This window comes from Alternaria novae-zelandiae, assembly GCF_023758075.1.
Source record: "Alternaria novae-zelandiae strain BMP 2774 chromosome Unknown scaffold_12, whole genome shotgun sequence".
Taxonomy (NCBI): Eukaryota; Fungi; Ascomycota; class Dothideomycetes; order Pleosporales; family Pleosporaceae; genus Alternaria; species Alternaria novae-zelandiae.
Window position 1 is genome coordinate 702,599 of NW_026056972.1, and position 19,662 is coordinate 722,260.

General features: G+C 53.5%; 9 protein-coding genes across 9 annotated transcripts; 5 read left to right on the plus strand and 4 right to left on the minus strand.

Annotated features, from left to right (window-relative positions):
• Positions 1–266: 266 nt before the first annotated feature.
• On the plus strand, positions 267–785 carry J4E88_006349 (uncharacterized protein; the record flags this gene model as incomplete). The annotated part of the gene is made up of 1 exon (XM_049399975.1): positions 267–785. One exon carries the CDS (start codon positions 267–269, stop codon positions 783–785), a length of 519 nt encoding a protein of 172 aa, XP_049254286.1.
• Positions 786–1,511: 726 nt separating this feature from the next.
• ARB1 (ABC transporter ATP-binding protein arb1) lies at positions 1,512–3,473 on the plus strand (the record flags this gene model as incomplete). Its single annotated transcript, XM_049399976.1, has 3 exons — positions 1,512–2,105; positions 2,155–3,296; positions 3,347–3,473. 3 exons carry the CDS (start codon positions 1,512–1,514, stop codon positions 3,471–3,473), a joined length of 1,863 nt encoding a protein of 620 aa, XP_049254287.1.
• A 679-nt stretch (positions 3,474–4,152) lies between these two features.
• Positions 4,153–5,556, plus strand: FYV10 (GID complex subunit containing RING finger motif; the record flags this gene model as incomplete). Its single annotated transcript, XM_049399977.1, has 3 exons — positions 4,153–4,203; positions 4,259–5,068; positions 5,119–5,556. The coding sequence occupies 3 exons, from the start codon at positions 4,153–4,155 to the stop codon at positions 5,554–5,556; spliced, it is 1,299 nt and encodes a 432-aa protein (XP_049254288.1).
• Positions 5,557–5,808: 252 nt separating this feature from the next.
• Positions 5,809–6,885, minus strand: J4E88_006352 (uncharacterized protein; the record flags this gene model as incomplete). The annotated part of the gene is made up of 1 exon (XM_049399978.1): positions 5,809–6,885. The coding sequence occupies one exon, from the start codon at positions 6,883–6,885 to the stop codon at positions 5,809–5,811; it is 1,077 nt and encodes a 358-aa protein (XP_049254289.1).
• Positions 6,886–7,219: 334 nt separating this feature from the next.
• Positions 7,220–8,520, minus strand: TCA8 (Succinate--CoA ligase [ADP-forming] subunit alpha, mitochondrial; the record flags this gene model as incomplete). Its single annotated transcript, XM_049399979.1, has 7 exons — positions 7,220–7,720; positions 7,773–7,855; positions 7,905–7,930; positions 7,979–8,041; positions 8,095–8,221; positions 8,281–8,309; positions 8,363–8,520. The coding sequence occupies 7 exons, from the start codon at positions 8,518–8,520 to the stop codon at positions 7,220–7,222; spliced, it is 987 nt and encodes a 328-aa protein (XP_049254290.1).
• A 621-nt stretch (positions 8,521–9,141) lies between these two features.
• Positions 9,142–10,294, minus strand: J4E88_006354 (uncharacterized protein; the record flags this gene model as incomplete). Its single annotated transcript, XM_049399980.1, has 3 exons — positions 9,142–9,265; positions 9,315–10,004; positions 10,056–10,294. 3 exons carry the CDS (start codon positions 10,292–10,294, stop codon positions 9,142–9,144), a joined length of 1,053 nt encoding a protein of 350 aa, XP_049254291.1.
• A 496-nt stretch (positions 10,295–10,790) lies between these two features.
• On the plus strand, positions 10,791–13,520 carry J4E88_006355 (uncharacterized protein; the record flags this gene model as incomplete). Its single annotated transcript, XM_049399981.1, has 3 exons — positions 10,791–11,228; positions 11,276–11,644; positions 11,694–13,520. 3 exons carry the CDS (start codon positions 10,791–10,793, stop codon positions 13,518–13,520), a joined length of 2,634 nt encoding a protein of 877 aa, XP_049254292.1.
• A 580-nt stretch (positions 13,521–14,100) lies between these two features.
• Positions 14,101–14,788, plus strand: J4E88_006356 (uncharacterized protein; the record flags this gene model as incomplete). Its single annotated transcript, XM_049399982.1, has 3 exons — positions 14,101–14,120; positions 14,176–14,336; positions 14,394–14,788. 3 exons carry the CDS (start codon positions 14,101–14,103, stop codon positions 14,786–14,788), a joined length of 576 nt encoding a protein of 191 aa, XP_049254293.1.
• Positions 14,789–15,518: 730 nt separating this feature from the next.
• J4E88_006357 (uncharacterized protein) lies at positions 15,519–17,658 on the minus strand (the record flags this gene model as incomplete). Its single annotated transcript, XM_049399983.1, has 6 exons — positions 15,519–15,611; positions 15,667–16,205; positions 16,256–16,341; positions 16,393–17,035; positions 17,085–17,556; positions 17,605–17,658. 6 exons carry the CDS (start codon positions 17,656–17,658, stop codon positions 15,519–15,521), a joined length of 1,887 nt encoding a protein of 628 aa, XP_049254294.1.
• Between the last annotated feature and the right edge of the window lie 2,004 nt (positions 17,659–19,662).

The window sequence follows — 19,662 nt, forward strand, 5'->3', positions numbered from 1 at the left end:
GCCAGCGTTGATCGCCTCATTCGTATGTTACTTGTTGCTGTTACGAGTGTGATCTGTTGTGCTGACTGGTGATACAGGGTGCCTCTGCGATTCTTGAGTACAACTCTATACGCTCGCCACTCGGTCAACCGCGCAATGCCCTCCTCGGCCATGGAATCTCTGCACTCATCGGCGTGGGCATATCGAAGTTGTTCCAATATCACTCGGAATACGATTCGATACGATGGATCGCAGGCGCTATAGCATGCGGTTGCGCGTCTGCCGTCATGCTCTTGACCAATACTGTGCATCCGCCGGGCGGCGCATCCGCGGTGCTTGCAGCAACAGACCCCGTCATCACAGCCATGGGCTGGTACTTCGTCGGCCTCGTTCTGTGGGGCACTACTCTTATGATTGCAGTTGGGCTGGTCATCAACAACATTCAAAGGCAGTTTCCGATATACTGGTGGACCCCTTTGGATCTGCAGAAAGTGAAGATTGGGGATGAAGAGGTGGTGCCAGATGCGACGGGCGGTTTAGAACGAAAGAAGAGTGCAAAGGAGCAACACTATGACTGCGAGAGGCACAAAATTGAGATCAACGGCGCCAGGATTACGTTGCCAGACGATTTGAATTTGAACGCGGAAGAGACGAGAGTACTGGAAAAGTTACGAGGAAGATTACGAGAGAGGGTCGACCAGGAGGCAAAAACAGTAGATTCAGAAAAGGAAGAAGCGGATAGCGAAAGGAGCAGTGCTGAGTTCACTATGGTGCCGAGCAACAGCGGGAGCAGTCACGGTATATAGACGGCGCTTATCGCTGTTGAGGCTGGTGAAGATAAGAACTATGACGATCATCGCTCTCTCGTGGGGTATCCACAATGCTCAACAACCACACAGGTGATGCCTAATACTAACGATATTCTTAATCGTTCAGTGACTTTGATTGAAAACTGAGTTTGAGCAGCACATGTTCACCGCATACTTGAATGACGTAGAAAGATGCGCATGGCGTACTTTTCCGTTGAGGGGCACATGGCGGGACTTGTGAAGACTTAGAAAGCATATTCGTACAGACTACATGCCCGAACAGTCTTTGCTTCGCCCAGATCTGGAACCAGCTACCTGTCTGGTGACATACTATCCTAACGAAAGATGCATGTAGCGGTGTCAGCCTCGAGCGTTGAGCGCCTTACTTGCCCTATGATGATGGTGGGGGAGCGCTCATTGGCCGTGCGCAGCCTTCGCCACAAGTAAGAAAATTGATTCACAGGGTCGCATTGTTTGACCAGCCCTGGCCGTTTCTTACTCTCAAATCCTCTCTTTCTACATCACTTCCAGCGCTTTATCACTCCACTCGTTTTCACATCCGAGTGTCGCGCTTTGAACAGGACGCGAAACTGAAACCTTTGGGTATCGACAACTATCGATAAGAGACTTAGCGGGGCACAGATTGACGTTGATCCCAACCCTACGAAATTTCCTCCTCCCTCCACCACCCCAGAGTCTTCACCCATAAACCACTAAGATACCATGGTCTCCGCCTCAAAAGCTGCCCGCCAGGCGAAGCGCGCCGCCGACGGCGATGCGAAGCCCAAGAAGACGGCCACCTCCAAGCTGTCTTCCAAGGCCAACTCCAAGAATGCCTCCAAGGCCAACTCTGAGAACGGCGACGAGGCCGAGGACCTCGAGCTGAACGAGGAGGTCAAGAAGCTGACCATGCAGGAGGACAAGCACGGTCTGTCCGACCGCGTCACCACCGGTGTGCTCGCCTCGCTCGAGCAGTCGCGCGATGTCAAGATCATCTCTGCATCGCTCGTGTTCCACGGAAAGGTCCTCTTCAACGACTCCACTCTCGAGATCAACTACGGCCGCCGATACGGTCTGTTGGGTGAGAACGGTTGCGGAAAGACGACCCTGCTCAAGGCCATCGACAAGCGCGAGTTCCCCTTCCCAGAGCACATCGACATCTACCTGTTGAACATGGGTGCCCCCAAGACTGAGCTGGGTGCCCTGGAGTGGGTTGTGCGCGAGGCTGAGAACGAGCTGGCCCGTCTCGAGAAGCTGGCTGAGGACATCCTTGAGAAGGACGGCCCCGAGAGCCCCCTCCTTGACGACATCTACGAGGTATGTACACGCCACATCAAAGTGCGGCACGCCACTAACACTATGCCAGCGTCAAGAAGACATGGACCCGTCCACCTTCCACACCCGCGCATCCCTCATTCTTACCGGTCTCGGTTTCAACAAGGTCACCATCAACAAGAAGACAAAGGACATGTCCGGTGGATGGCGTATGCGTGTTGCGCTCGCCAAGGCGCTGTTCGTCAAGCCCGCCCTGCTGCTGCTCGACGACCCCACTGCCCATTTGGACTTGGAGGCCTGTGTGTGGCTCGAGGAGTACATGAAGAAGTGGGAGCGCACCCTGGTTCTCGTGTCCCACTCCATGGACTTCTTGAACGGTGTCTGCACAAACATGATCGACATGCGTCAGAAGAAGCTCCTCTACTACGGAGGTAACTACGACACATACCACAAGACTCGTACCGAGCAGGAGGTCAACCAGACCAAGGCCTACGAGAAGCAGCAAGACGAGATCAAGCACATCAAGAAGTTCATTGCTTCCGCCGGTACTTACGCCAACTTGGTCAGGCAAGCCAAGTCTCGCCAGAAGATTCTGGACAAGATGGAGGCCGATGGTCTGATCGAGCCCGTTGCCGTCGACCGTGTCTTCACTTTCCGTTTCGCCGACGTCGAGAAGCTGCCCCCACCTGTGCTGTCGCTTGACGACGTTACCTTCTCTTACTCTGGAGATGCAAAGGACAACCTGTACGAGAACCTGGACTTCGGTGTCGACATGGACTCTCGAACAGCTCTTGTCGGACCCAACGGTGTTGGAAAGTCCACCCTTCTCAACATCTTCACCGGAAAGCTCAGCCCCACATCCGGTGTTGTGTCGCGCCACACTCACTTGAAGCTCGGTGTGTACAGCCAGCACTCTGCTGAACAGCTTGACCTCACCAAGTCTGCCCTTGACTTCGTCCGTGATAAGTTCCACCACATCAGCCAAGATCTCCAATACTGGCGCCAACAGCTTGGTCGCTACGGTATGACTGGTGAGGCACAGACATCGAAGATGGCGACTCTGTCCGATGGTCAGAAGTCCCGTATCGTCTTCGCTCTGCTCGCTATTGAGGGACCCAACATGTTGTTGCTTGACGAGCCTACCAACGGTCTGGATATCCCCACTATTGACAGTTTGGCGGATGCCATCAACGCCTTCAGCGGTGGTGTCGTTGTTGTTTCCCACGACTTCCGGTATGTTCAATCTTACTCTCCTACTTGATCAGCCTGCTAACAATGGATAGATTGCTTGACAAGATCGCGAAGGACATTATGGTGTGCGAGCACAAGACCGTCCGCAGGTGGGACGGAACCATTGGCGAGTACAAGGACCATCTCCGCAAGAAGATGGCGTCGACTGGTGCTCTCTAAGCGGATTTTGGGGATAGTTTCGCAAGTTGCATGCGTCCTTCGAGCTGTGGAACGCAGGTACAACAAAAGTAATGGCCTTAGAGCAGGTTTCAGGATACCTCTGCAGTAGGCCGGCAGCTCATCGCTTCCTGCGTCAGTGTCGTTCTGCATGGGTAGAGGCATCTGGATTATGCGTTATGATGCATTGGGTCTTAGAGGAGTTTTAGAGTTGCCTTACGATCAGAATGATATCACATAGAAGCATGTATTGTTGTTTCCATCATCTAGGGTGCTGCTTGCGTTGCTAAGGGTCGTCCGAGTGTTTGTGATGATGTATTTGTGTCTGTATGTACATGATACTTCCGATGGACGGAGGACGTTTGACATGCGTGTAATCGAGAAGAAGGATGTGCAGACAGTTGTTTTGAGACTTCGTAGAACGGATATGTGGCTATCGGTAGGTACATGTTCGGCACGTGCCTATTGGTGAGCTATGAGCTGTGACGAGCAAGCACCCCCGCAAGCTTCCACCGCGATAGTGGAGCTCAAGCATCTACACCAAGCCTCCCATCTTTCCACTCTCATACCATTACTCTTCGACACCTTCGCTCCCGCTGTATTCATCTGAAATCGCGACAAACCGGGACACAGCTACTCTTACACGAAGCTTTGCCTTCCTTCCACTCGCTCTCTGCCCGCCATGGCGGAGCTCACAAGCACGAAGCTCAATGCGGAGTCGCATCTCCTCCTCGTAAAGCATTTCCAGCTACTCAGGTATATCGTATTACCTGCTAACACGATCACAGGACCAACCACTCCTGCGCATGCCCTACGAGCTCTCGCGGCGCAACTTCAAAAACGCCCAGCGCGTCATCGAACACTCGTCCAGCGCACTCACCACATCCCTGACCGCCGCCACCAAAGCCGCCTCCAAGAACGCCTCACCAGAAGCCACACTCGACTCTCTCGATACCATGATAAGCAAGATGCACAACCTCAAGCGCAAACTAGAAACCCTCCACGAAGAAGAAGCGCGCATCCACCGCTCCACAAAAGCGCGCCTACAACACCTGCAAGACCTGTACGAAATGCAAAGTCTCGTCGACGTCAAATACGATGAATGGTCACGCACGCGGTTAAGCCGGTTACTCGTGGATTACCTGCTAAGAGAGGGGTATGCAGAGAGCGCAGCGTGTCTGGCGAAGAGCAAAGGAATCACCGAGCTCGTGGATGTGGATGCATTCGTTGCGTGTCACAAGATTGAGACGAGTTTACGGGAAGGCATGAGTACAACGTTGGCGCTTGAGTGGTGCAAGGAACATGGCAAAGAACTCAAGAAGGGGGGTAGCCTGCTCGAATTCGAGCTCAGGCTGCAGCAGTATATTGAGTTGGTGAGACAGGGACACGAGGCCGGGTTGAGCGGTATGGATGGGCTGGAGACACAAGATGATGGTATGCATGGAGTCAGCATAGGGGGCGGAGGTGGAGAAACGAAGTTGATGGAGGCGAGGGCACATGCTAAGAAGTATTTGAGTACGAGTGGGGATTTCGAATTGATGAGGAGGGCGGCGGGCATGTTGGCGTATAGGCCGTGGGATGAGGTGGAGCCGTATGCTGTGAGTCTCCCCAGACCGCTGATGGTCCCTATCTCTAACATTCCTTCTAGTCTTTCTACTCGGCATCACGGTGGTCGCATCTAGCCGATTGCTTCGTCGCGACTCATCACACCCTGTACGCCCTGCCCCCGCGGCCGCTCCTCCACGTCGCCTTGAGCGCCGGTCTCTCCGCGCTCAAGACACCCGCCTGCCATTCCGCCTACACACCTTCCTCCACAAACGCCGCTTCCTCTACCACAACCGTATGCCCAATCTGCAGTACCGAGCTCAACGAGCTGGCGCGCAACGTTCCCTACGCCCTCCACACTAAGAGTATCGTTGAAGACAGTCCCGTAGTACTGCCTAACCATCGCATCTACGGCTCCGAGAGACTGCGCGTCTTCAACGAGAAGGTTGGCACGGAAGAGGGGTTCGTGAGGGATCCGGCGGAAGGACTGGGCGGCAAGCAGTGGCCTGAGAGCGAGGTCCGGAAGGTTTATGTTATGTGATGTTTTGTCTGTCTTTCTTTCTTCTAGCGGCATTTGTATGATAGTCCGGTATAGCGTGGTGTTTTGGTATGGGAATCTGCTCGGCGCGGTATGGGTCGGCGTACCTGACTCTTTCATGTGTAGATAGGAAGGACCTCAAGGCCTTGGGTATTGTTCCTAAGCTCAATGACCACTTTACGCTTCGCCCGCAAGTATGCACTTGTTCCGTATCGGAGGTATTGCTTAACCGTGCGCGTATCCGCCATATGCAGCTCACTCATCATCTTCCTCCTCCTCATCTTCGTCCAACGCCCTCTTCATCGCCTCTTTCTGACTCGGCAACCGCCCACCCCTGCCCACCTTGGCCTGCCTCGCCATCTCCTTCTCCTCATCGCTATCTGCCACGAGCGGAATCTTCTCAAACACAAACATGCGCGCCGCCCTATCCTCACCCTTCCACCCCGTCTCCATGGCCCCCAGCGTCCTCACATGATGATACCCCGGATACTGGCTCCAATCAAACTGCCAGCTCTCCACCACCTTCAACCCCGCATGGCGCGCCAGATCCCTGATATTCCACAGCGTGTACGGTTCACCTTCGAAGAGCGTAACGATGATCCGGCCGCCCATGCGGAGAAAAGGGCGGATGGGTTGCTGGGGCGGGCTGCCTTTCTTGTTATCATCCTGGTTCCGCAGGATTTGTAGTCGTCGTTTGGGATTCGACGTGTCGAGGCAGGATTTGAAGAAGGATACCAGTAGGGCTTGGTTGGCGCGCACTTGTCGGTTTACGTCGGTGGATAGACCGCCTGTGTGCGGGAACATGAAGGCGATTGTGTCCCAGCCTTCTTCGTCGTTGTCGTCGTCGTCGTCGCGGTTACACCGTAGGTGCTTGTAGCTGGATAGTTTTGTTGCGTCGATGTCGTGGTGGAGGGGGACGGGTGGTGTGAGGGAGGAGAGTTCGGTTTGGATTTCGCTAAAGGAAGGGTATTTGCTGTGGACGTCTTCTTCGTCGTCGTAGCTCGTTGCCGTTACGTTTGCGCAGCCGTGTTCTATGGCGAGGGAGCGCGTGAAGCTGAAGTCGCCTTCGCCGACGAGGAGTATGTGGTCGTACTCGCCGAAGGGAATTTTGTGCTTCTTCTTTGGGGGTTGCGCGTGGGCGGGCGTCGTTGCAGATGTGGACGCTGCTGCTGCGTTTGGTGCGCTCATCTTCTGCTTCTTGTTCGCTGGAGTTTTTGCCGTGGGTTTGGAGTCGGCCGCTGCTTTCGCGTTCTTCTTGTGGAACGCGAAGATCTTCTTCTCACCTTCGCGCTTGAGCTCGCGACGGGCGCGCTTGGTCTTTGTTTTCGACATGCTGTTGCTGTGTTTGCGATTGCAGAGTGCAGTCAATTGGATGCGGCTCGGAGGTTTGCGGGGAACTGGACGAAAATGATTAGTTTGGGTCACGCCCAAGCAGGGTTCAGGATCTGCATGTGAAAAGAGGGCTGCATGCACGTCAGCACGATATCTGCACATTACTCAGTAAAGCCTTTATAGCAAGCCAAACCATGATTAGAGAAGAGATGGTCTGAAGATGCACACACGATGGATTGCTCTTATGACTAAAATGTACAATGGACCTAATGCAGCAGCCGCAATATGCAAGCCGGCACGTTCAAGCAGTTCAATGAAACATCGTTATGACTGCTTATATCAAGTCGCGCTTGACGAACTGATCGTAGAGAGTTGATCCTAGCTTGGCGGGGGAGCGCTCAACAGTGACACCAGCAGCCTCAAGCGCGGTGATCTTGGAGTTGGCATCACCCTTTCCACCACTAACAATGGCACCAGCGTGACCCATTCTCCTGCCTGGCGGCGCAGAGATACCAGCGATGAAGCTGACAACGGGCTTGTTGGCAGTGTTGTACTCCTTCAAGAAGTCTGCGGCATCCTCCTCGGCGGAACCACCAATCTCACCAATCATGATGATACCGTCAGTCTCCTCGTCCTTCAGGAAGACGTTCAGGCAGTCGATGAAGTTGGTTCCAGAGAAGGGGTCACCGCCGATACCGACAACGAGTGACTGGCCAAGGCCGGCTTGGGTGGTCTGGTTGACGGCTTCGTATGTGAGGGTTCCGGAACGAGAAACGATACCGACGCGGCCGCGCTTATGGATGAAGCCTGGCATGATACCAATCTTGCATTGACCCTATTCAAGTCAACGTCACATCCCGACTGGAAGAGGTAGGCAAAGAACGTACGGGAGCGATGATACCGGGGCAGTTGGGACCGACCATGCGAGACTTGTTCTGTGTCTTGAGCATGTCTGTGATGCGGACCATGTCTGCGTCAATCAGTATATGTGCCTCGTTGACCATGTCTGTAGTTCATACCGTGTTGCGGGATACCCTCAGTAATACTGTCGGTTGTAAGTTTCCAAGTATCCAAGTTTGATATGTATACCTACGTCACAATCAGGGGAACCTCTGCGTTGATAGCCTCCTCGATACTGGCAGCAGCGACTGGCGGGCTGCAAGTCTGTTAGATCGCATGGTCTGTATGCGGCTGTGGGGTATGGCGTACGGAACGAAGATGGCAGTAGCGGAAGCCTGAGTCTCCTTCATGGCCTCTGCTACGTTCTTGAAGACGGGCAGTCCAAGGTGCTCGGTGCCCGCCTTCTTGGGGTTTGTGCCTCCAACAACCTTTGTGCCTGTCGCCCTGTCAGTCCTCCCCCTCACAAGATTATATCAGCGGGTCCGTTGCGCATACCGTATTCAATGGCTTGTTGTGCGTGGAAGCTGGTCCTGCATTAGCCCCTCTTCCAACCACGCGCTCTTGCAGTCGCACTCACGTTCCCTGCTTTCCCGTGAAGCCCTGGAACAGGACCTTGGTGTCGCCGTTGATGCGAAGGTTCTTAATCGTCTCGGCGTACTGCGAGGAAGCCGTCGCATACTGCCTGGTAGCGGCCTTTGAGAGCGCAGAGCGCATGGGTTGCCGGATTGCCTGCATCGTGACGGGTATGGTGGTCACGGAAGCAACTCTGGGGTTTTTGGAGGGTATCGCGGGTCGGTTTAGTGGTGGTTAGCGGTCTGAGCGAAGCTGCGACATGGCGGGAGTTCTTCGGGGGAGCTTGGCCAACCTAAAATCTCGTGCCAGGGTCCGTCCGCGCCCGACAACTTCACGAAAATAACTCGTCTATCGAGGACACATCCCGATAGGTTGCAGTCTCATGTCGAGATTAAGAGGCCGAACATTGGGATATACGGACATTCTGCTTGATCTGCGTATCCCAATATTGTGCTTCTGAACATGGTGTTGCTCGCGATGTATGTTTTCAAGCCGCGGTCCTCAACATTCAACCATGTTGCAGTGCATGTTTCGCAATAGTAAGACATTCGCGGCGGGCATACATGATGGTTAGACAGAGGCCTATTTTGTGCTTCATCTGGCTCAAATCTACGATCGTCCATGTTATTCTCATTCTTCGTTGTGCGGTGTACTACAATCTTTCTTTGACTCGATAGAATCACAATGCGGGATGGATACATGCGAGGAATGCAATGTATCGTAAGACGTAAATAATTCTTACATGTTCTACACAGTTTATACATAATGGTCGGACACAGATATTTAGTCGTTTAGCTTGCCGTAGAATGGGATTCCAATGGATTGGAGGAGTAGACGTGCGTCCTTGTTGTTGGTGGCATCGGTTTGGATGGTGATGTGGCAACCGGGAATCATCTTTGGTGGGTATCTGAACTGTGTCAGTCGGAGCGCAGATTAATAGAGGACAGCAGACTCACGCATCATAGTTGACCTCAATTTCCGGGAAGAGGGCAAGTTGGTCTGGGGTGAGACCAAAGCTCATGTTACCGTGTCCGTCCCCAGACGAACCTGGTACACCTTTCCACTCCTTGATCCTTGGCAGGACCACATCGATGAGTTTTGTCAGAAAGTGCTCCGCATCTTCCCGCTCCATCTTGGCCGTCACCGAGACATATCTGCCCGCACGCAAGCCCCACCCAACGACATTGTGTCTCGCCTTGTGAGACACGGCTCGTACATTGCTGATGGCCTGCAGGATCATACCCGCGACGTGCAGATTCCCGCTGTTCTCTTGCGCTTCTGGCACCATGGAGTGGACTGTGACGCCTGTGATCTTGGGAATGTTGCGGAAAGTGCGGGGCTCTTGAAGCAGCCGGAGCACCTCACCCTTACCTCGTGGAGGCCTGAGGGGGCGGTTCTTGAAGTACGGGGAGTCGCCAGTCCATTCTCGTAGTCTTTGCTCCGTCTTGGGAGCGCGGTAACCGGGAGGGTAGTGCTGATATGTGAGGGTGAGGAGATCAGACGCGATCTTGCTCTGGTAGGTTTGCTCGAGACGGGACAGGCTGAAGGGTCCAGGCTGGAAGAGTCGCGAAGAGGGATCCGACTCGGGAGGTGGCTGGTGGGGGTGGAGAGGGCCGCGGTAGTATTTGGGGGATCGGTATTGGTATCTGGTATGTATGAGCCTGTGTGTCTGCTGGTGCATGCTTCAACGCCCGTACCTGCTTGGCGGCAGCTGCTTGTTTCCTCTCCTCCGCAGCCGACTCCGCGCTACGGGGTCGTAGTTCTTTGCCAGTTCCTGCGATGGCGGCGGGACCTCGAATGATGAGGCGTCTTCAATTTCGCGGACTGCTTCGGACGAGGCATTGCGGCGGCACAGGGGGACAGCCGCGCGGATGGCGGGTCTGGTGCTGTTGCAGAGGGCCGTGGCCGTTCGGAATGGCAGCTCGCGCAGTGCCATGGGTGTGTGGTGCGGCGTCGTCGTGGGTACGGGCCTCACAGCATGCGACACAGTCTCGAACGGACTTTTCCTCGGAATACGCTATACGCGAGACGCGAGGGCGGGCAGGGATGGGCGGTTCTAGGGTCCGCGGCTAGCCAATAGGGCTACCCCACTCGTCCGCACCTGCCACTGCTCCAGGTCGGACGTCAGCTCGCGACAATGCGGCTGATCGGCATCGGGGACATGCAGCGCTCGTATCTTTCTTTTTGTGTCTTGCGTTGAGGTCACTGCCTGCTGGCCGCTCCTTTGACCGCGCGTCACCATTGCGCTTTCACCGACAAACTCCCATCGGCCGCCAGCCAGCCCCCAAACACCCTCTCGCTTCCCCACCGACCACCGGGCGCAGGGCTCGTCTGCACCTTCCTCCACCACCGAACCCAAGCTCGCTGCCTGCCCCGCTACCCACCGTCGCGTTCCCGTCACTGAATGGGTCTCGCCTTCACCGTCCACCACCATGAACGGCATGTCACGCTTTCTCAGCCGGCGCGACAAGCATCATGAGAAGCGCGCGTCCAAGCACGCCCATACCAAAGTACGCCTGAGCTCCTTCGCTTCTGTCAACTCTCTCAGTCCTTTGTTATGCCCTGCCGCCGTTGCGCTGCCGGAAGACTCGCCCAGCTGCCAGCGGCGCTTGTCTGCCGGCATCGAGACGCTGTACCACAAGCTCCCATTTGTACTGCGAACATCGGTAGAGGATAGTCTTCTATTTCTACACCAGAAGCTACCATGCCGTGCTTCTTCTCTTACACCCAACGCCGATCCACCTTCCACATCGCATTCTTCTGACTATGTGTCTCTACAGTCCAAATCCACCAATGCTTCGCCCGACCTCTACAGAATATTCACGAGCGAAGGTCCCAGACCGCCAGCGAACAATGAGTCCGAGAAGAAGGTACGCGGGGGGACGAGGCTGCATGCAACCTGGCTAACCGGCTGCAGGTCAAGATGCTCCTTTCACGCCTACAAGGCGCCGGCATAACCAGCATGGGAGAGGAACAGGCCGAACATGCCCTCGCCTGGCACCCCAACGACATCGACAAAGCCTACGATCTTCTAGTGCTCGCCAACGAATCGCTCGAAGGCGAGCTGAAGGACTTCAGTCCTGACGTGACCATGCTGGGCGCCATAAACCGGAACATGGTGACGTGCTATCTGGACGCACTGCTGTTTGCCATGTTCGCGCGTCTCGACAGCTTTGAGGCCATGTTGTACGACAACTTTGAGGATGAGCCAAGGAAGAAACTGGCGGCTGTCTTGCGCTTATGGGTCAATCTCTTGAGGAGTGGTCAGCTCATCAAGGTCGATTTGGTACGACCTACCTCGTATCCAACTCCTCCGTGGCTAACGCACATCGTAGACAAAGCACCTCCAGGATTCGCTTGCCAAGTGCGGATGGGAAGATGCTGCACAGGTCCGTCAACAAGACGCTTCGGAAGCTTTCACTTTCATCACTGGTGCGCTCGAGCTGCCGCTACTCACCCTCAAGATGGACATCTACCACACCGGACGTGAAGACAAGGAAGACGACCACAAGTTCGTCAACGAACGGCTGCTCGAAGTCGCCATTCCAGAACAAGAGGGCGATCACATTGTCACATTAGAAGACTGTTTGGAAACCTATTTCAACAACAGAATCGAGGTCAAGCGATACCTGCAACGCCAAAATACGATAGCATCCATCAAGTCCAAAGACGAAGAATTCGTAGACAAGGATCCTGAGAAGAATGAGACAATACATATAGAGACGATTGAGATGGAGGGCTCGATGACTCCTCTCGTCTCTACGCCGATGACTTACGAGCCAAGCACACCACTAACTCCAACGCGACCAAATCTGCAAGGCCGCCGTCGCGCTGATAGTATCTTCAGCCAGCGATATACACGTCAGTCACAGGAAACGAGCAAGTTTGATGAGAAGAAGCATGTCGAGGACATGCTGGACAATAGCTCCAGCGGCCGACCACGATCAGCTTCTCTACTTAAGAAGGAGATTCTCATGCCGGCCTGGCAGTTCTTCAGTCTCATCCCCTGGTATACCGACAATGTACCAAAAACCGATGCTCAAGTCGCCGCGCATTTCTCGGTGAAGCGTCCGGTTCTCGGCATATGCCTGAAGAGATATACAATGACACCGCACGGCGCTCCAAAGCGTCTGAATACATATATCGACATTCCGCTCGATATCGGTTTACCTCACTTCATATCTGATGATCGGATGAAAGAAGAAGGTCCGCTGTTTGGCAATTTCAAACTTGTCCTCCAGTCTGTCGTCTGTCATCGGGGCGTGTCAGTCGACTCTGGCCACTATATTGCGCTTGTCCGTGCCAACGCTCGCGAACGACCTGGCACCGCGCAATCAGATTCGGAGGAAGAGCTGGAAAAGTGGATACGCTTTGACGATCTCTCGCCGCAACGGGTGACTGAAGTTGACATCAAGACAGCCTTGCGAGAAGAGTCACCGTATCTGCTCTTTTACCAAGTGCAGCCTATTGATGAAGAGCTCGCTTCCCGGGGAGATCCGCCCACATATGCAGAAGCGCAATCAGGAGTTCCGTCCGTGAACCCTTCACGAGAAACGCTGGCTTCCCTGCCCTCTACAACAGCCGCAGATGCCGAGGCCGGTGTAGAGAACGACAACTTCAACACCAAAGATCCGCATACTGAATCCAATTCTACAGACGAGCCAGCTAGTCGAACCAGCATGTCCAGCAATCGGCGCAGCAGCACCGCGATCGAGGATGGCGAAGGCAGCCTACGTGGCCGAACTGAACCGCAAACACCAGATGATCAGAAGAGCAGCTTCTTGTCCGTATCCCGGCGCGGCTCTCGAATATGGTTATCTGGGAACAACAGAAGTCGACCAGGTAGTCCAAGCGGCGAGACTCGTTTGTCTCTTACGTTATCGAGGCTAACGGGACGCGGTAGCAAGGACAAGCTGGTTACGACTGAAGCTGCTCCCAGCGACGAGCCTCACATTGTGATTGAAAAAGTGAAGAGCGTAGAGAACGATCAACAGGGCCACTCTCCAGCCAAAGAGAAGAAAGAAGCAGGTCTGTCGGGCAGCAAGAGCAAGAAGGAGAAGAAAGACAGACGGAGGAGCAAGAGTAGGGAACCTGGTACAGTCCTAGACAAAGGGAAGAATAAGGACAAGAACAGGCCGGATCGCGAATGTCTGGTGATGTGAGGAAGGCAGGATTTGTGTACGTGGGAGACATCCCTCTCTGTTTGTTCGTTGGTTGTTTGCATTGCACATCGCCGTGACACCGTTTCGCGATTGGGTGTCTACGAAGCCGGCGAGGGAGTTTTGAATCATTAGCGCGGCGTCATTGGAACATACAGAGTATGGCTTGATATTGGATTTGTTATGGCATATGCATGTTGGGGACTATAGATGAGATACCCTGCATCAGAACGATCAGAAGGCGCGAATGGCCTTCTCAATCTTCCATCATAGACCTGTGCACCTTCTATACTCGTGACGCGCACCAGAACTTCTGTGTCGTTCTCGCCCTATGTGTCTAGAGAAGGCATTAGATAAGACTAGAAGGGTGAATGCCTGTTGGGGCTAGCCAGCGGCGGGCAACAACCTGGCCTCTTGGGTCGCGCGCTAATGATGACCCTCGCCCACCACAAAAGTCGCCCGCTTGTTCTTTACCCTCTCACCCACGTTCCGCGCAACCACATCTCTACCCCGAGCTTCTTGTCAAACGATCGCGAGAGCGACCTTCAATTCTTCGCCCGAACAATCCGCTTCCAACGTCACAATGGCCATCAGCCCGCAAATGTACGCTGGATCCACTGCGCCCAGTGTTGAAGACAGTTTGCTAACTCGACCACAGTTCCAACCTGGTCATCATCCTGGGATTTATGCAAATCTCCAAGAAGATACCTTTCGACGACCCGACTGTCCTCAACGGCGTGCGCGCGCTCTACATCGTCTCCAACCTGATCATCGCGGGTATCTACCTCTACGTGCAGGCGCAGATCAACAAGAAGAATGGTGCGTGGAAAGAAGAGCCCAGGGTAGACCGACACAGCGGCTAACAAAATACCACAGACATGACTGTTGTCAAATACGTCGAGCCGGCCCCGATGGGCTCAGGCGAAGAACCGAAATTCGTCGCTACCACCGTCAAAGCCTACGACCTGCAGAAGCTGCGCGAGCTCTTCAAGGCCCAGCTGATGGGTGTTGGCATGATGGGCGTTATGCACCTTTACTTCAAGTACACCAACCCGCTCCTCATTCAGTCCATCATCCCCCTCAAGGGCGCGTTCGAAGGCAACCTCGTCAAGGTCCACCTCTTCGGCCAGCCGGCAACCGGCGACCTCGCTAGGCCGTGGAAGGCGGCTGGCGGTATGATGGGCGCCATGAGCGGCGGCGAGATCAAGACGGACAAGAAGAGCATTGAGGCTGCTGAGCGTGCGGGCCGTGGTGGTGTCAAGGACGAGTAGATGGGCTGGCGTGCCGTTTCTACGGGGTTTCTAGGCATGTGGTGTGCATGGGAGCTGTCTTTCTTGATAGAGCTTGTTCGGTTCGCTCGCACTTTACGCAAGAACTTGGTTGAGCGACTATGCGCTTGCTAATTGTATAACATGGACGTCTGATGCTTTTGCCATTCGCCAACTTAATTCGACGGCTTGTACAAACACACTGCATGCGGCTTGTCTTTACGTGTCCATGTAATCGGATGCTTTCTTGATGTTCGACTCCTACAGCTAACCTTATCACAAAGACCCGCTCCTCTATGTTCGATCTATGGAACGCCTGACCCTAATTAGCCTTGAGCTCTATACCAACACGCACATATCCGTCCGTTCTAGCCGTCATCTAGCGCGGACCTACAGCAAACGCCATACTAAACACAATACATGAACAGCAAGAGTGGTGGATTAGGTCTCCTTAGCCCATGTCCGACTCGCGTCGAAAACCGAGACAGCGCTAAAAGAGTCACCGGTTCGCTTGCGAATAACGGCATGGTCCATGGGAGTCTAGAAAGCCATATGATGCGTCGGTGGCAGATATTATTGAGAGTAGAGTGATTGGCGAAGATGATGAGTGAATGTCCGTCGTCTGCTCTTACGTAGGTAAGAGCCCCTCGTGGACGTAATGACCGCGCTACGGTACCGCTTCTTTGGGTTGGAGTTGTGAATAAAGTCATTCGTACGACTTGCTGCGTTGCCTTCATATTCCCCCGCTCCACTGAGGGAAGTAGCCATCTTGCAACGGCATGGCTGCAGGTTCATTTTCGTAGTTAAAAGGGTCACCCCAGAAACCCTGATTTTGTTAGCCAAATGACCCCCGTCTACCTGATCATGTCATGGTCACTTACGAAATCAAAGTCGGGAATTACATCCGTGCTAGCTTGTACGTCGCCTACGATGTTATTGATGTTGTTGAGATTGATGTCATCCCAGCAAGGCGCATTGTCTTGCATAGACTGCATGGACTGCAGCAAGTCGGGTTGAGTCTGCATGGGTTCTGGCTGAGATGGTCCTGGCATGTTCTGTTGGTTATAAGCTGCAGACGGGTTTTGGTAGGCGTAGCTTGGGATGCCTTGCATCGCCGGATATACGCCCGTGTTGCTGTTGGGTGCGTTGTTATTCAGCGGCATGGGAATGGAAGGCACGATGGGTTGGCTGACGTAGGTAGTCGATGGCTGCGGCGGGCCTCTTGGTGAGAGGTTGTGTTCTGAGACGGCTTTGTCGATCATGTTTTTGACTGCTTGCCATGCTTTGGCGCTGTTGTTCTCGCGCAGGATACGAGACATCTGGAGGGCTCTTAGAGCGCGTTGGCGGTCAGGTGCGTTGAAGAGGGGGTTGCGGAGTTCTGATAGGATATGCATAATGGCTTGGAAAGACGCGATTCCTCCTTTGAAAGTTAGCTCTTGTATCTCACTGGGTATTTTCGGGGTTACTGACCAATGTGCCATTGGAAGCGAGCAGCATCGACATCGGCTGCCGCCCCGTTTAGTGTTTCGACGCAATTTACTGACTTCTCGAAGATCCTAGCATTGTCAGCCGTTTATTTCTCTCATTAGCACCTGACTAAAACGTACGATCGGCGGATCTCGTCCGAAAAGACTACGTCGCGGTAAGCACGCGGCATCCGAAGCCAAAACAGTAAGTAGGCACGCCACTCCAACAGTGAAGCCAGTCCCAGCGTCAGCCTCTCCATTGGTACCTCTGGGTTAAGGTTATGCAAGTATTTTCGCTGATTCTCTTCATGAACTTCGTCGAGCATCACTTTGATCTGCTCATAAAGATCTCTGAGTTCTTGTGCTGGATCAGGACGAGCAGTTCCATGGAGTCCTGAGTCCAGCATGCGGCGTTCAAGGCGGTAAGTGCTTTGAACTATACGCCGTAGAGCTCGCATGCCGTTGAACCGGACAAGTTGGAACGTCATAGTAGTAAGCTTCGGTTCGTCATACGGGGCCGGACCGGGACTTGCGCCATCTACAAGGTCCTCATCGTTGATGTTTCGTGGAAATAGCGTCGTGTAGAAGTCTTCGGTGATGCTCGGTTCCTGCCCTTTGCATTCTGCTGCCCGGAACTCCAAATGCCCTAGTTGATGCCACATACGCCGACGTAGCTCAATAGTCAGAGCGTCCATGGAGCCGGTCGGGAATAACGATGGATCACGGTGCAGGCCTTGGTTCAAAGCGATGCGAAATGCGATGCCTATCAGAACCCACGCTTTTCCTGCTATGTGTGTGAGCGTTGCAGAATCATAAGCATCTATTGCACTTACCCATATCCTCTTCTCTGGTAATGCATGTCAACCATAATACAAATCCCTGGAATATCTCCAGATTCGATGTTGTGAGATAGTTCTCCCGAGCCAGTGAGATCTCAACACCCAGCTGAAATCGATCAAGGAGAGATTCCTTTGTCTCGCCAAACTTGTTGTGTACCACCTTTGGAGGCAGAGAGTTGATCGCAGAGAAGTAGATGGCATAGGCCATAGGATGTGCTTCATTGTTGTAGGTGGAAAATTTGCGCACCACCGTTGGCCTATGGGTAATTCTCACCATAGGATCTACATTTGCGAAGTAGACGTCCAGCAGCGTGTCACGGTGCTCTTTTGTGCTCGGTAGCAGGTTTTCTAGATTTGATCCGGCTCCTGCGCGACCGAGGGAAAGTAGGTCAACCAGACTGCTTTGCGGCACTTCCTTCCTCTCTTCGTCGGTCTTATCACCAAGCAAGGCCTTGATGTCTTGTATCTAAAGCTCAATCAGTATTGTTCAATATTCCCAGAAACAGAGAAATACAATAAGAATGAATGTAGCTTTCGCTCGGTGTAACTCGGAGCGATGTTCTGTCATGTCGAAAAGCGGCACTCACCTCATCGGCCAGTAATGCAAAATGCAGAGAAGAGACAAACTGAGACTGCCCATCATTCAACAAGAGAGTCCCGTCGCCACCATCAGAAGCGATTCCTCCTCCATGGGAAGTCTGACTATTCGACGATGGGGTCAGCGCCTCCACTTCTTTCCTGTCTAATTCAACACTGGACCGTACGGATGCCGTGGATTTCGCCCCCTGTCCCGCCACAGCTTTTTCTAAAAGATATTCGAGTCTGTCTAACCGGGCTTGCACGTCACTGCCTTTTCCGGTCTTTCCAGTGGCCCCAGCCGTGGGTTTCGAAATCCGCCCAGTAGTAGTGGATGCCGGTATTTGATCTGTCCAGGTACACACATGACTTCCTCGCATGCAAGAACCGCATACTGGATGAACGTGGTCACATTTGACTTTCCTGCGCCGACATGTCAAACAAGAGGAGATGACGCGATGTCGTCCTCCGCTGGGTTTGCTTGCTGAGCCCGGCGAATTAGACGATATGCCGACTTTCGATTCAACCATGCTCGGGGACGGTTTGCGATAGTCTGCATGAGAGTCTTGAAGTTTTCGACAGGGTGGATCGGCCCCCGGGGAGGAATTGGTTCCGTCGCGCCTTGGTGTTCGTTGCGATTCTCGCCCCGCTAGCTGACGGGCCGCCGTTACCCGTTTGGGCCTTAGCGACGATCAACAATCTTCCTCCGAGAACTATCCGACCAATGCTTTCCAAGGTTGACAGCAGACGCCTCGGTACATACGTGGAAGTTTCATATGGCACTCCCGTGGACAGCCTAAATGTGCTTCGAGGTCTCCAGTTTCGGATGTGGACCCTGTGTCGTCATAGTATCACATGCTAACGTCCTGCCGCGGTGAGAACTGCTTTCAGCTCCAAAATCTGACGGTCAAACATAAGCACAGAAAGGAATCATTTGCTGTATTCGATTCGTTCAGTTGACAGGTACTATAACAGCGTTGGCCAGTTGTTGTGACTGACCGTGCTTTGCGATTGCCCCAGTCGAGTTACATCGCGCTTCCGAAAGCGCAAGCTTAATTTGTGACTTCGGATTTCCTGACTCCTGGTTCACGTCCCCCTTCCGCTTCGTCGACACTTACCACAGATCTGCCGGCTACACTTCTATATGCGTAGGTGCATTCAGTACACGAAAAATATATATAAACTGGGTTCTACAAAAACGTGCTTATTACAGGCGGCGCAGAGGCGCCTATCGTCCACAGTTCAGTAAGAACCAGCGAGATGCTGACTTGCACGGGAATGGAGGCATCTTCGGACCTTCTGACTGGATACATGTGCTCCATGAGACTGACGGCAATCTGGAACGGAAACCGACAGTGAGGATAGCAACGCCTCAGTGTTCTCGGACCAGGTCAAAGTTAGAAAAACCGCCCCACCCAATACTTGCAGTCAGCCTTGGAAGCATACCTCAGGCTCACCTTTCCCAGCCCCATCTTCATGTAGGATTAATGGATACAAATAGACAGTTGCGTTGTGTGATGGTATATCTGCTCTCAGGCAATGTTGTTCAGTTCTATTCGTATCTCCGCCCCTATGTGGCATCGTATCTGTTACACACCCAGCGCTTTTACGCAACCATATAATAAGACATGCTTCTACCAAGCGAACCGATGCAATCCGAACACCTTCAATAGATGCTGGACATTTATTTAGCTCTTTGCATCTACGGGATTTCCGTTCAAAGATCCAGATCAAGGTCAACAGCAGCCAGACAATCTTGAGCCCATTCATACTACTCACAGCGTCATGTCGAGACACATCGCGTGCGAGAACCTACCGGAACCTTGTGGTGGAGGTGGTCTCCCCGTGGTCGGATCAGGCCTGCACGCTGTGGAGCACGAAGATGAAGGGAAGGAAGCCTGGATTTATCAACATGTCGTTACGAGAAACCCCACGCTCAAAGAGAACCAATCGAAATCGTTCGGAGGATTGAAACCGTGGCTCTTCTGGTCCATAC